The sequence below is a fragment of the Apodemus sylvaticus genome, chromosome 17 (genome assembly GCF_947179515.1).
Source record: "Apodemus sylvaticus chromosome 17, mApoSyl1.1, whole genome shotgun sequence".
Taxonomy (NCBI): domain Eukaryota; kingdom Metazoa; phylum Chordata; class Mammalia; order Rodentia; family Muridae; genus Apodemus; species Apodemus sylvaticus.
The window spans coordinates 23,566,715-23,579,670 of NC_067488.1; the positions used below are offsets into that span (position 1 = coordinate 23,566,715).

The window sequence follows — 12,956 nt, forward strand, 5'->3', positions numbered from 1 at the left end:
ACGGTTGATTTCAGGTGCTCAGGTATGGCTATTGGAAACAGTTCTCCTTGCTATTGTTTTGTGTTGTAGAGATAAGTTCTCTCTGTAACCTAGACCGACCTCAAACTTACAGTCCTCTGGGACCCAGAGTGTTGAAGTTGCAGGTGTATTCTGTCATATGTGGCAAAACTTTTCTCTTGATCTGTTTGTGTCTGTATTTTTTTAATCAATTCTTTGTGAGTTTCACATCATGCAGCCCAGTTCTGCTCACCTCCCCATCCCCTCATATCCACCCTTGCAAACTTTTCCCCAAAATTAAAACACACAAACAACCACAAAGCCCCAAAAACCTGAAGCCTAGAAAAAAACATCTCATTGTGGAAGCTATACTGTGTCACAGTGTGGCCGGCAGTATACCACTCTGTCCACACATCTTCACTTGCAAATGAAGTCACAGTTCACTCATTGAAGTAAATCACTGGTCTGGTTCAAGATCTCTGGTTGCTATGACACCATCAATATTGGATCCTCACCTGGACTCTTCCTGGCTTTCCCGTTAATGTCCTGTGTCATCACAGGGAAATCTTGCAGCTTTGGAATAACAGGACTGGCCCTTTTCACACAGCTTTCACAGATGGTACAGATTTTGGGATGGGCTAACACAGAGCCCTGGATCTGAGCCCTGTGGTAGCTGAGCTGCTCAGCTGCTCCCCCTTATCTGTGCTGTCAGGGCAAGCCCTCCAGCTCGGCTCTGGCTAGCCCACCGGATGCCTCCATTGGCAGGAGGCGGGGTCAGCTCTGCTGCTCTCCTGTCCTCGTCTTTGGCACCCACTCCTCCAGAGTGGGTTCAATTGTGCTGCCCAGTCAAGGTGCAATCTCATGCTCCCAAGTGCTATAACCCGTGAAGGGCTGGGCCAGCTCTCCTGCTCTCACACTCTTGGGGCTGACTCACCTACCTCTACTGTCACTATCACTATCGGGTTGCTCAGATGGGGCAAAGGGCCCACTCTCCTGAGTGTTATAGTGGATGAGGACCAACTATGGGCCAACTATCCTGACTGCTGGAGGTGGAGAGAGGGTGAGCATCACCTCTGTGCAAGGGTGGTGGCCATCACTACTGTGTCCATGCTACCCCACAATGCGTGAGTAGCAGGGTCAGCTCTCCTATTCTCATACCCTACCCTCTTCCCCACCCCCAACCCCCCTGCCCTACCACCAGGGTCAGCACTATTGCGCTGCCTGGGTGAGGTGTGGAGCCTGCTCTCCTGAATGCTGCCACCAGTGTGAGATAGGGCAAGCTCTCCAGAGCGCTGCATCCAGTGAGGGATGGGGCCAGTCACACACAGCCCTTGGACATCCACACGGTCCCTGGCAGATACCCAGACCAGGGCCATCCCTGTGTTCTCTAGTAGCAATATGAGCCACAGACATCAACACAGATGCCTGCTGCTGCATAGCCATGGTCTCAGACATGGCCCTCAGGCTGGGATTTCACCAAGACCCCAGGTGGCAGGACAGGCTACTCACAACAGACTCCTCCTCTCCAGTTCCATCTTATTATAATGCCCTAGCTGCTGCTCGCTCTCTCTCTCTCTCTCTCTCTCTCTCTCTCCCATTTGACCACCACATGCTTGCACATTGTGACGGCCCCTGCTGCATGCAGGTCATGTAGCTGGTGGCCCCTGGGTGACATCTTCTATCTGTGCTCTGTGATATGGTTTGAATGGGTGTCTAATGCTATGCACTGAAGGAATGGTACGTGAGTGGCATAGCAGTCCACGGGTCTCTGTCTTCCTTTTTCTTCAATGCACTGCCTGGATTTGATTTGATTTTTATGAGTCCTAGGCATAAGACAGCTTTGGCCACCAAGCCAGGCATCAGGCTAGGACGAACAAAGGATTGCCATCTACTCTGCCCATGACTGATAAAAGAACACTGCCACCAACAAGGTGTCTCTTTGTCTATTGCCAGGGGGGGGGGATGGGGGGCATGGGGGGTTATATCTGTTTTTTATATTATGACTGCTTTGATCTGTGCTTAAGTTTTTTTTTGTTTTGTTTTGTTTTGTTTTTTTTTAGGGATGCAATGCATGTCTTTATCATGGCCTATAGCCATGATATAGCTATAACAGCAAGCATTTGTTTTGTTTGAAACAGGGTGTTACGATGGAGCTCACATTTGTACTCTAGGGCTAGAAATGGAGGCATGCATCTCTGTGCTCATCTGAGGTACATAAGGCTTAGTGACAACCAGGAGTTATAAAAAAAAAAAAAAAGCTTTGTGATTGCCTTGTCTAAATTACACGGTCATTCATAGAGCTCAGGGAATAAATAGCACACTATCATCGGCTAAGCCGGGATCACACGCTGGGGCTGAGCCCAATCACATATGAGTTTGCTTGGATGGATGATGGAAGATGAAGGATGCTTTCCCCAAGAGAGATGAGAGTTCAATTTAGCTGAAAAGAGGTGGAAGAAGTTAGATTAAGCACGAATTTCAACATCCACCATCAAGAGATCACATGGTCACACATACGTTTTTTACAAGTGAGAAAAACCAGATTTCAGCCAGGTGAATGGCTTTTAGATCAGATCATTTAACACATGTAAAGATGTTTATTATAGCTTTAAGCATGGACCAGAAACTTACTTGAACTCACTGTCTTTTTTTCTACATAGTCCCCATCTCTTGGGGGCTAGCCTTACGCTCTATCTCTATTGTTTAGGCCTCCGCAGAGCCCGAGTCCTTGAGTCTTGTCTTCTCTAGCCACTCTAGGGTCTTGAAGTCTTCTACTTTCAGTGGCTGTATTAGCTTCCTAAGCCTGTATAGCAAAGTAGACTGAGGCTTGGAATTTTATCTTAGTCCTAGAGCCTAGAAACCCAAAACCAAGATGCATTGGCCTCCTGTGTGGCATCATTGGTGTGCAGATAATGATAACTCTTCCTGTCTCTTCAGATTCCTCTGTCCTAATTTCCAGTAACAGTAGATTAGGGCTCATTCTCCAGACCCTTAGATCTGCCTCTGACTTCCATCCCTAGTTCTTAACTCCATCTTTAGAAACCCACTCTCTAAATAGAGTCACAGAATATTTGGAGTTAAAAAAGTCAACTGAGGAGGCAGGTATGAATGGGAGGAGAACACTGTTGGGTCTTCTTAGAGTGGGTGTCTTAGAGTTTCCATTGCTGAGAAGAGACACCATGACCAAAGCAACTCTTATAAAGGATAAGATTTAATTGGGGCTGGCTGACAGGTTTTCAGGTTCAGTCTGTTATCATGACAGGAAGCATGGCAGCATCCAGGCAGGCATAGTGCTGGGGGAGCTGAGAGTTCTACATCTGGTTCTGAAAGCAAACAGAAGATTGACTCTCTTGGGCAACTATAAGGAGGATCTCAAAGCCCACCCCCACAGTGACACACTTCCTCCAGCAAGAATAAGTATTTTGTTCTTATACTTAACAAGTAAGTGAGGTAACCCAATCACAAAACAATATACATGGAATGCAATCACTGATAAGTGGATATTAATTAGCCCAGAAGCTATGAATACCCAAGACACAAGTAGCATATCAGATGACTCCCATGAAGAAGTAAGGAGAGGGCCCTGATCCTGGAAAGGCCTGATCCAGCATTGTAGGGGAGTGCCAGGACAGAGAAAAAGGAAGGAGGTGATTGGAGAATGGGTGTAGAGAAGGCTTGTGGGACATATGGGGTGGGGGTGGGGGACTGGGAAAGGGGAAAGCATTTGGAATGTAAACAAAGAATTTAGAAAATAAAAAATAAAAACAAAACAAAACAATCAGATGTCTCCTCTGTGCTGTATAGAGTCTGTGTGATATGTTAGAGTACATTAAAGCATATTGAGTAAAATCTAGTTAATATAGGAATCTGTGCTCTTTGAACCAGTTTTGATACAAAATTATCTACTGTGATAAGGCTACCTGGATTACAGTTGCTTTGTAGACATTGTTTACCTCATAGTTAAATTCTCCTAAGGCCACAAGGCCTCCTAATAGTGCCACTCTGTGAGCCAAGTATATTCAAACCATCATAATGGGATAGCAAAGAACACCCAAGTCTTGGAGATTTCAGTCAAGAATACTCCCCACTTGGGACAGCTTTTGGATTATCAGAACCCATTCAGTGTGGTTTGGAGATGCATGCTATGCTGTAATCCTGGTGCTTGGAGGGTAGAGGCAGAAGTACTGTGAGCTCAGGGCCATCCCTAGCTGCATAGCATATTTGAGGTCAGTGTGGACTATAAGAGTCTCTGTCCCCCTCCCCACAACAGACTGGGGATATAGGTCAGTTGGTATAGTGCTTGCCTGGCGTACAGAACATCAGGCCTGGTGGTATGTAGCTATGCTCTTAGCACTTGGGAGGCAGAAGCAAGAGGCTCAGAAGTTCAAGGTCACCCTTAGCTACGTATGGATTTGAAGAGTAGTCTAGGATACAAAACAAAAATTAGGCAAGAAAGATCTCTCTCTCTCCCCCTCTCCTTTCTTCCCTTCTCCCTCCCTCTCCTCTCTCTCCCCCTTCCCATCACCCCCACTCCCAACAGGCTCTCTCTCATCTACACATGCTAGACCACACTTTCCCATTGAACACCACACCCCAACAGCCGGGCAGTGGTGGTGCATGCCTGTAATCCCGGCACTCTGGGGGGTAAAGGCAGGCAGATTTCTGAATTCGAGGCCAGCCTGGTCTACAGAGTGAGTTCCAGGACAGCCAGGGCTACACAGAGAAACCCTGTCTCAAAAAAAAAAAACAAAAAAAAAAAAACAAAAAAAAAAAACAAAAAAAAACCAAAAACAAAAAACAAAAAACCCATACCCCAGCCCTTCCATCTCTTACATTAGAACTGTCCCTGTGCTGGGCGATGGTGGTGGACGCCTTTAGTCCCAGCACTTGGGAGGCAGAGGCAGGCAGATTTCTGAGTTCGAGGCTAGCCTGGTCTACAGAGTGAGTTCCAGGACAGCCAGGACTACATGGAGAAACCCTGCTAAAAATAAATAAATAAATAAATAAATAAATAAATAAATAAATAAAAACAAAAAAACCCAAGAACTATCCCTGTGAGGGGTCCCTCTACTGGGGTTTCTGCTAAATCTCTTCATGGCCAAGGACAGAAAGTCTATGGAAACTCTTCACTTTACAGATTGGGGTGGGGGCAGGGAGTCTTTAAAGCACTTGCCAGAACCATACAATCCTTTACGAGGTAGACTCGTTTCCCGAGACAGTCCAGCACTGTTCAGAGTATGCATTCTGATACATATAAATCAGATGAGTGGATTACATGAGGGGACCTTGAGGGTCATCAAGTTAAATCCTTCATTTGAGAAAAAGAAAATGCAAGGATGATTTAAAAAAAAAAAAAAAAGGTAAAGGGCAGAAACCATAAAGAAAAGGCAGGTCTGTGATTCCTCTGTAAAGTCATCGAAGGGGAGGGGCACGCTCCTCTACTAAGTCACCAGCCTGGAAGTAAGTTGTCATGTTTTCTGCCCAACAGCTTTAATCAGTTTCTGTGTGACTTTTCATTGATCCCTCTCTAGCTGGAGGCAGCACGATGACTCTCGGGGGTGGCAACGGGCCTCCGATCTCATTTTCAGGACTTGTTAGCTGTGTGGGTTTAGACAAGTCATTCCATCGTGGGACCTCTGTCTCTGCTGTAAAAGGGTGAGGCGAGTTCTAATTTCTGGTGGACCGTTGTGAGCATTACATGAGTCCATCGCTGTGCAATGGTTCAATCACTTCGTGGAAGCTAATAAGCCTTACTAAGATAAGCTACAGTCCGTTAGGTGTGATAACACGTGCCTATACTCCACAGCGGAAGATCAGGAATCCAAAGTCATCCTTGGTTGCCAATCAAGTTCGAGACCAGTCTGGGCCCCATAAGACCCTGTCTCAAAACACAACCAACCAACAAAAACATATCTGAGGTTCCTAGTGGAGAAAAGAAAAATGGGCCAAAAGAGAAGTGTATTGGTCCATATTTTCTGATGACTACTTCTATTGCCTAGATGTCCCTAACAGGCCACTCATCGGCATGTATGAGTCTTTCTCTTACGAATGAGTGGAGAAATACACACAGATCATAGGAATGTATGAGTGCATGTGTGGAGGACTGTGTATGATCTGTGATGAACAGCAGGACCCGGCTGGATGGCAACCTTCTGTGCTTCTCCGTGGGATTGGTTGGTTTAGGAATTCCTCACGTTCTTGTTCCTCTTTTCAGGCTGCGGCTCCATGAAGAAAAGGTTATTAAAGATAGACGGCATCATCTCAAAACCTACCCAAACTGCTTTGTGGCGAAAGAGCTGATCGACTGGCTCATTGAACACAAGGAGGCCTCTGACCGAGAGACGGCAATCAAACTCATGCAGAAACTGGCTGACCGGGGCATCATTCATCACGGTGAGTGAGGCGGCACCGTCAAAGTGCCTGGACAGGAAATGATAGTTGAGAGTTCTACCCCTGGACCACCAATCCTGGGCTGGAGAGGAAGTGAAGACCTATGAAGAAGTAAGAGAAGCCGGGCGGTGGTGGCGCACCGCCTGTAATCCCAGCACTCTGGGAGGCAGAGGCAGGCGGATCTCTGAGTTCGAGGCCAGCCTGGTCTACAGAGTGAGTTCCAGGACAGCCAGGGCTACACAGAGAAACCCTGTCTCGGAAAAAAAAAACAAATCCAAAAAAACCAAAAAAAAAAGAAAGAAAAGTAAGAGGGTGCAGGAGTGCTGGAATGCGCGGAGGCAGGAGAATCTGGAGTTCAAGGCTCAGCTAAATCCTTGGCTAAATAATGAAGCCAGGCTGGGCTGTGTGAGACCCTAGTCCCACAAGATCACATGTTAGATAGTAAACAAACATTTTACTTCAAATTATCTCCTTAGTACCTCTTTCCAATCGCATCCTTCCTCCAAGAGGTACTTGGGTTATATGCTTTTCTAGACTGTGTGTCATAGTTGAGCCTTTGTATGGATGCATGTTTACTCTTTGCAATTTGGACCGGCATGCTGTGTGTTGAATTCACCAGTGTTGATAGTCTATTTCTCTGAAATTATTATTTTTTTATGTTAGCAGGCAAACCGAGAGGTTTCCACATGATATCTCATACATGTGTGCCATCGTAATTTGCTATCATAGATGCCCCCATCACTGTTAATACCTCTCCTCACTCTACCCCTGGCTGATTCTTCTCCCTCAGTAGACAGATGGCCCACATCTGTCTACTCCTCACACATATTCATGATGATCATCTCCATCTTCTAACTCCCTTAAGAGCTCTTCCCTGATATCAAGATCCTTATCTCTGGCTGTTCATTTTGCTGTTGTATGCATAGTGAGCCACTTATGGGCCCTGTAGCCTTATCTATTAGGTTAAGGGACGTTTAGATTGTCTGTGAGTCTTGGCTGTTTTTCTCTGTCTTAGTCATTGACTATTGCTGTGAAGAGACACTATGACCAAAGCAACTTTTCTAAAGGAAAGCATTTAAACTGAACTTGTTTACCCTTTTCGAGAGTTTGTCTGTGATCATCATGGCCAGTAGTGATCAAACCAGGTGGAAGGCACAGGAACAGACACTGGGCTTTTGAAACCTAACAGCCCACCCCCAGGGACACATCTTCTCCAAGGCCATACCTCCCTATCCTTCCTAAACAGTTCAGCAACTGGAGACTTAGCATGCAAATAGATGAGCCTGTGGGGACCATTGTCATTCAAACCATGACACTGTTGGTGGTTGAGTGGCCATCCTGAGTGGCCATTTGGAACATGTGTGTGTTGGCTGGTTTTATGTTCTCTTTATACCAACTAGAGTCCCCTAGGAAGAGGGAACCTCAATAAGAAAATGTTTCTATATGCCCCGTGGGCAAGCCTGTGGTATAATTTTTTTAATTGATAACTGATGTGAGCGGGCCCAACTCACTATGCGTTGTGCCAACCCTGGCTGGTGGTCTTGGGTAGTATCAGAGGGTAGGTAAGCAGTCTGTGATCAGCTTCGCAGTAAATAGCATGCCTCTGTGACTTCTGCTTCAGTTCCTGCTTTGCTTGAGTTCTTCCCTGCCTTCTCTCAATGATGGCCTGTCACCTGGGAGTGGAAGATGTAATAAACCCTTTCCTCCCCAAGTTGCTTTTGGTCATGATGTTTTATCACAGCCATTGAAACCCTAAGATGACGTGTCCTCAAAGTCTTGGCCTGGCCTAGATGCTTGCACACTGGTGTTCTTTTAAGCCAAGGTACAATTCTTATTTTTGTTCAATTTCCACTCACTGTTAGGCTTTCTATTTTCAACTAGCTCTTCAGGGAAGCTTCTATTTTTCAGAGCTGGGATCCTGAGGAATCCTCCATCCTTACATCCACTGTAGTTCTCCCTAAGCCCATCGGATCCCTCACATCATTTTAGTTATATGCTGACTTTCTCTTTATATCACTTGATTTTTTTTTTAACAAAAGGGCCATACCATGTAGCCCCTAGTGAATCTCTGTCTCAGCCTCCTGAGGGATTACAGGTGATGCTACCTCATCTTGCTTATGCATATTCTCTGAACCTCATGCTGATCCAGAGTCATGCTTATAAAGACGTTGGGATGGAAGATGAAGCGAATTGGGTGAGCCTTTCGGCACATGATGGTGATGGTGGTGGTGATGACACTAACAGCCCCGAGCACTGCTCTTTCTGAGTCGCTGTGCTAAGCATGGTCCCATACAGTAGATATGCATGATCAAGGGCTCATCAGAGAGTAGATTTCCTTTGATCTTCTTCCTCTTGTGAGATTTTTCACTTTCCTCTCTGTGTGTCTTGTGTTTCAGTGTGTGATGAGCACAAGGAATTCAAGGACGTGAAGCTCTTCTACCGCTTTAGAAAGGATGACGGGACCTTCCCACTGGACAACGAGGTGAAGGCCTTCATGAGAGGACAGAGGCTGTATGAAAAGTAGGTCTGCCGCCATGTTGACTCAGGAAACGGAAGCGGGCTCTGCTCTTTTGCTTGATTACTTATTTATTTTGAGAAAAGATCTTTATGCCGTATCCCAGGCCTGTGTCGTCATAGGATAACCTTGACTTTCTGACCCTCCTGGCTCTGGTTGCTGAGGTTACAGCTGCACATTATTATTTCTGTGGTGCTGAGGAAGTTTCATAAGATCCAGAATACTTTAGCAAAATCATATTTCCTATACTTAAGACAATTAAACAAAACTCCAGAAGTAAAAGCAGAAGGGCACTGTTTGATGGTTTCCATCAAGTGACGCCCATGACCTTCTCTTTATTTGATAGATGTGACTGTTGTAGAATCTGAAGACTCGGTCCTACGTGCTGTGCCCAGGTGAAAGGTTAGGGTCGTGTGTGTCAGGCGGTCAGTGCTGAGCGCCCTTCGTGAAGCAGGATCTGCAAGGACCATATTTCAGCTTTCAGGAAGTTGAGACATACGGAGCATAGCCTAGGAGTCCTCAGTTGGCAGGTCTAGAGTCTCAGAGCGAGTCTGCTTCTCTCTCGCCTCTAGCCTTTCCTACCATCTTTAATTTTATCCAGGGCAGCATTGTGAGCATGGACCTCCGAAGCAATGCCATTCCTTGATTCTGGTCGTCTTGCAAGGCTTCAGACATTGTGAAAAGTCTTATTTGTCACATAAAAGATGATGCAAGTCTCTCCCGCTCCATGGTAGGTGGGTGTAGGTGTTACAGTGAAGGTTCAGGCAGTCCAACAAAAGAGCAAAAGGATTAAGAGCTTAGGTTCAGTTTTAGTTGTGAACGTGGGGCTTGCTCGTGATCCGCGTATCCTAGCACTGGGACTCCTACCTTCTCTGTATCCCTCCCATCCAAGACCTCCTGTGCTTTTCCAATTATATGGTGGCTATTTGACGAACATTATCATAGGGACCAGGGATGTGTCGCAGGTGTACACATTGACCTAGCGTGTGTAAGACCAAGGAGGAAGAGGGACTGTGGCTTTGGTGTTTTGTATGGTTAGTTTTGGTTGTGTGTGTGTGTGTGTGTGTGTGTGTGTGAGTTTTTCAATAGTCCAGGACTCTCTGTGCCTGCCATATATTTTCTAGGCATTAATACGCAGTGGTCTCAAATCCCAAGTAAATTTATCTCTCCAAATTCCTTGTACAATTAGCACTGGGAAAAGGAAATTTAATACGTATTTAACCTTAAGTGACCCAGCTACGGTCTTACAAACCTTGGCTACTGCTTTTGGTTGCTGGATGTTAGGAACAAATTTTGGAATGTTTGAAATGGACTCTTCCATTGTATGCATTTTCCTTGTTTTATGGGTGATCTTTCCATGAATTTCAACACAGTTGTTATTGTATAAGTTTTAGATACTTTCATAACAATAAAAGTGAAGAGTTATCTATTCAGATACTTATTTTTTTTTTTATATAATTAAAGGGATTTTTTTTTCCTACAGTATTTTCTCCAGAATACTTCTTTGGAGTACTTCTAACATTTATACATGAAGGTCTTGCAAGATATGTGTCCCTTTTATTATTAAGATAAAAGGTATTTATTAATTGCAAAATACTTATCGCAAAGCTTGACTAATAGAGGTTATTGAATTACTTCAGCATGGCTGATTTAGACGTTGTTATTTTCCTTGTTTCACAGTGGGGGAGGGGGTGCGGCTGGCAGGGAAAGTCTCTTGTCTAAGGTCAACTAATAAATCACAGCTGCATTTTGCATCCAGAAACCTAATCCCTAGCACTATTGTTACTCAACTAGCAATAAGTCCTAAATCCTTTTTATTCCTCTTTATAGAGATTAAATGTATTAAATAAACATTTGTTCCAGAATACATCTTACTATAAAATGTGACCGAGGATTTCTAAGTTGTCTAAGGTAGACAATTTTCTGTAAAATTTTACTGAAAGTGTCCCAGAATCTACAGACAGACATACGTATGAGATCCTACTTCAGGGCCAATATCCCTGGTATTCTGTTAATAAGACCTGATTTGGATCTGACCCGAATGCCTCCTTTCTGAGGGATGAGCTTTCTTGGTACTAGAAGGCACCGTGCAAGCTTCCAACCATACAAGCTTCCAAAGGAGAAAGCCAAACAACCAAAAGTCTTACCCAACTATGAGGCTAATAGATCACATCAACAACCAGCATGGCACCCTAACCTAGGAGTACATTAGTGGCAACCACACCTTAACAGTAGCCAATAGCTCTCTAATTGTACTCACAAGCAGGAAAACATGCCTGTTGCTAGAAGTCTGGGTAACTAACTACTCAGGGCTAGTGAAGTCATGGTTATTGGAGGAAAATCTACAATCACTAATTTACTAAACCAGCATAGTCCCCTAACTATAATATATAAATATTTGTCCTTATACCCACAGGTAAGTAAGTGTAGTCCTTACCCCTCATCAAGGAAACTTTTCCTTGCAATAGATGGGGACCACTACAGCAAACCACAACTAATCAAAATGCAGAGTCGCCAAACCCAGTCCCAATGGGCTATATCTACAAAACACTCTGTACCTAAGACTCAGGGAACATTGCAGAAGATGGGGGCAAAAGAGATTCTAAGAGCCAGAGAGGATCAGGGAATTTGCTGCAGGTTTGTGTTTTCTAGTAATGTCAGAATCTCCCTCCATAAATTGTCACCAACATGACAACATGACTGTCCAAATGTGAGCTGAGCAAGGATGACACCAGTGGACATGCCCAAGTAGACAGGGAACACTCAGGAGACCTCAACCCTACACCAAGAACTGTAATCAACAGAGGAAACCTGGGAGCGGGAGAGATGGTTGGTTCTCCCCAGGGAAAAGCACACCAGCTCATTGTCCATTTTCAACTGGTCAGCCCTGAAAACATGCATTCAGACCACATTATATGATCTGAGAAATATATAAATATATACATATATTTATATGTGTATATATGTTATACATTATATATTTATATGTATTTATAAATAAGATGTATGTACAGATATGCATACAATAACAACGAAAGAGGAGGTTGTAAGTTCAAAGGAGACTGGGAAGTAATACTTGGGAGGATTTGGAGAGCGGAAAGAACCAGACAAAGTATTGGAATTATTGTGACCGTACTTAACCAGCTGTTGAGGAGCTCCCTTTGAATGAACCTTGATTTCATCTTCCAGTCTAGGGATGGCTTCTCCATTCTAATTTCCCCTGATTTAATGTTAAGTTCAGTTCCCTCTACATCTGGTGAAGAGCCTGTTTGTCTCGTTGGGTTCTTTTGTTGTTATCCAAAGGACCTTGATGTTCTTAGCAGTAAGGCTTTCTCTCTCCAGCCGCCCGCCTCTTTCTCCTGCTTAGGACTTTAGACCTGACTGAAGAAGGTAATGGATACAGGCCCTGAGGTCCATGGGTTCCTGCTGCTTTTGTTCATTTTCTCTTCAGTATAACTGAAGAGGAATCAAAGGGAGAAGCCATCGCCAGTGAGGCAGCATCTTTTTGTGTGTTTTATCTTCTCCACCATGTGCCCCAGGAAGGTACTTTTGTTCTTTCCCAGTGCCTGGCACAGTAAATATTGTTCGGCGAACAAAGGGCTTTCCGTGTTGTGTTGCTGTGAACATCTGAGCTGCTAACTTGAGAGAGCTCCTTAATGACAAGCGACAATAGCCGGTCTGTCACCTTGTCTGGCCCCCAGCCCTTACAGAGCATCTTACACATCATTTGCTTGGTTTTCCTTACAATCTTCAGCGATATACCCAGCAGGCATAACTAATTCCACTATAACACTACGGGCATGAGATACTGAGCTGCTTAAATGGTTGCTAGTGACTCCGAGAAATGGCTCAGCAGTTAGAAACACTTACTGCTCTTCCAGAGGAACCAAGTTGGGTTTTCAGTACCCACATCAGGTGGCTCGCTGCTGCCTTTAATTTTAGTTTCAGGGGACAAGATGCCATCTCTCGGTCTCCTCTGGCGTATACATGCTCATGGCACTCACTACAAACACACACACACACACACACACACACACACACACACACACGGGGG

General features: G+C 44.8%; 1 protein-coding gene and 1 non-coding gene across 2 annotated transcripts in view; one reads left to right on the forward strand and one right to left on the reverse strand.

Moving 5' to 3' along the window:
• Window positions 1–12,956, forward strand: part of Deptor (DEP domain containing MTOR interacting protein) — a 151,599-nt gene that overhangs the window by 36,648 nt on the left and 101,995 nt on the right. Inside the window, exons 2-3 of the mRNA XM_052160713.1 lie at window positions 6,212–6,390; window positions 8,784–8,907. Of these exons, the coding sequence (XP_052016673.1) occupies window positions 6,212–6,390; window positions 8,784–8,907 (303 nt within the window). The remainder of the gene's footprint in view (window positions 1–6,211; window positions 6,391–8,783; window positions 8,908–12,956) is intronic.
• Window positions 1,812–1,955, reverse strand: LOC127668248 (small nucleolar RNA SNORA48). Its single transcript, XR_007974031.1, has one exon. It is a non-coding gene; the product is annotated as a small nucleolar RNA SNORA48 (small nucleolar RNA).